General features: G+C 37.5%; 1 protein-coding gene across 1 annotated transcript in view; it reads right to left on the minus strand.

The window, feature by feature from the left end:
• Positions 1-1,904: 1,904 nt before the first annotated feature.
• Positions 1,905-2,265, minus strand: part of LOC107557744 (MLX-interacting protein-like) — a 25,030-nt gene continuing 24,669 nt past the window's right edge. The window contains exon 17 of the mRNA XM_016241270.1: positions 1,905-1,957. Coding sequence (XP_016096756.1) covers positions 1,905-1,957 — 53 coding nt within the window. The remainder of the gene's footprint in view (positions 1,958-2,265) is intronic.

Here is a 2,265-nt window from a genome sequence, read left to right on the forward strand (position 1 = left end):
TGAGTAACAGGCTCACAGCCTAATAATTCAATAGTGTATTAGACTTTTTCAACAAATATATTGTAGTAATTTTGACATTTAGGCACTTTAGAAAGTGTTTTAATACCCTACCAGTCACAAGGTTTTGATCAGTAAGATTTTTTATGTTTTTTAAAGAAGTCTCTTCTGTTCACCAAGCATGCATTTATTTGATCCAAAATACAGCAAAAACTATTATATAGGTTTATTAAGGGGGGGGGGGGGCAGTGCAAGAGAAAACCTTTAATTATTTTCCACGGCCCCAGACCTTTTTTATGTGATGGCCATACAAATAATAGGGTTGTCTGTGGTTTCAGATGTTTTGGTGTACAACTGGAACAGGACCCTTAAAAGGACATATTTGTTCCTTTTTTTTTTACCCCTAATAGGCAGGCCTACAAATTAGTACCACACATTTTCACACTCCCTGGGGGCTCTTCCATTTTTCTGTTATGCCTTTTGGTTTACACATGTCTCCGGCTACGTTTCAAAGACTTATGGACCATGTTCTGTTGGGCCTTAATGATTATTTATAGCTGATCCTGAGAACAACATCTCCATCATTCGAAGAAAGTGTTCCATCGCATTCACGAGGCGGGTTTCACCATCAACTGAAAACAGAGAACCTAGTGTATGCAGTCAGTAATGGTGTCATCAGGCCCCAAAGTCAAAAGATCGAGGCTATTCAAAACTGTCCTCAGCCACATACAAAGACCCAGAGCTGATGTCAGGTTAGTACAGAAGATTTGTACCTTCTCTACTGGTGTGGCATCTCTGATCATTTGGATTTGAACGAATTGCCCTAACCAGATCTGCTGGAGAAAAGAAGCCAAGCAAGCTTTTCAGGACATGAAGGCCGCCATGTGACGATTGAGTGATTTATTGCCCTCAATTTGAAGAACCATTTGTATTGCAGCACTTCTGTTCTGTTCACCGAATGAACGAAACCGTTCGAAACCAGAGAATGAAACTATGGAAATGAGTCAGTTAACCAACTGTCAACGCCGTTTTACAACAGGGTCTACAGCTTCTACTAAACCTCGGTTTCGTTCAGCTAGAGCAGCAGAAGATGATGAGAGAGAGAAAAATAGGGTCACTGATGTAGCGACCTTTTAACTTCTGGCAAGGTCACACCTCCACTTAAAACTTTCAGAGGAAGGTTTACAACCCTTTGCTTGAAAGCTGGCTCATTTGCATGATCAGAGTGGGCAGGCGGTTCACGTCCCTTTACACTCGGATTAATATAACAGGAATACAATGCATGCTACGAGGAGGTCATATGTACACCAATGTGTAGGGCATTAAATGAGGATTAACCCCCAGATAATGTAACCTTATTGGTATCCAGCTTCCTTATCAAGCATGATACAACAAGGTTACATTATCTGGGGGTTCAATCATGAAGCATGCATAAAACGGTATACAGTACAAAATACACTATACAAGACCGTAATAATATTTCCATTGATGTATGGTTTGTTAGGATAGGACAATATTTGGCCGAGATACAACTATTTGAAAATCTGGAATCTGAGGGTGCAAAAAAATCTAAATATTGAGAAAATCATCTTTAAAGTTGTTCAAATGAAGTTCTTAGCAATGCATATTACTAATCAAACATTAAGTTTTGATATATTTACGGTAGGAAAGTTACAAATCTTCATGGAACATGATCTTTACTTAATATCCTAATGATTTTTGGCATAAAAGATAAAGAAATATTGTTGGCTATTGCTACAAATATACCCCAGCGACTTAAGACACCTCAAACACCTTGTATTTAAATGAATGCAAAATCATTTATTTTTATTGGGAACAGCCCACAGCTAGAAAGGTTCATTCAGTTTTTCACCCCAAAAAAATGCATAAACAAAATATTGAGCAAATCAGCATAAGATAGAGGTGCTGGGACACAGCTGTCGTAACGTCCGGAGTACCACTGGAGGACACACACACACACACACACACAGTGAACATAATACACAGATAACACACAGCAAACACTACCAATACATGAACATATTTCTATAATCATTTCACGATCAGTTCTCCCTTATGGTCATGTTTGCAAAAAAAATAATTTTGGTTTTATGTTTACTGACAATTTGTGCATGTAAAACATTAAATATTATTGTATTATTTAGATTATATGCCATACATTCTACATTTCATGAGGAATTTTGCTATTTTGAATGCTTCTTAAATAAAAAGTTAACTTAGCCAACTGTAACATACATATCACCATGC

This window comes from Sinocyclocheilus grahami, unplaced genomic scaffold (genome assembly GCF_001515645.1).
Source record: "Sinocyclocheilus grahami isolate Dianchi unplaced genomic scaffold, SAMN03320097.WGS_v1.1 scaffold618.1, whole genome shotgun sequence".
NCBI classification, from domain to species: Eukaryota; Metazoa; Chordata; class Actinopteri; order Cypriniformes; family Cyprinidae; genus Sinocyclocheilus; species Sinocyclocheilus grahami.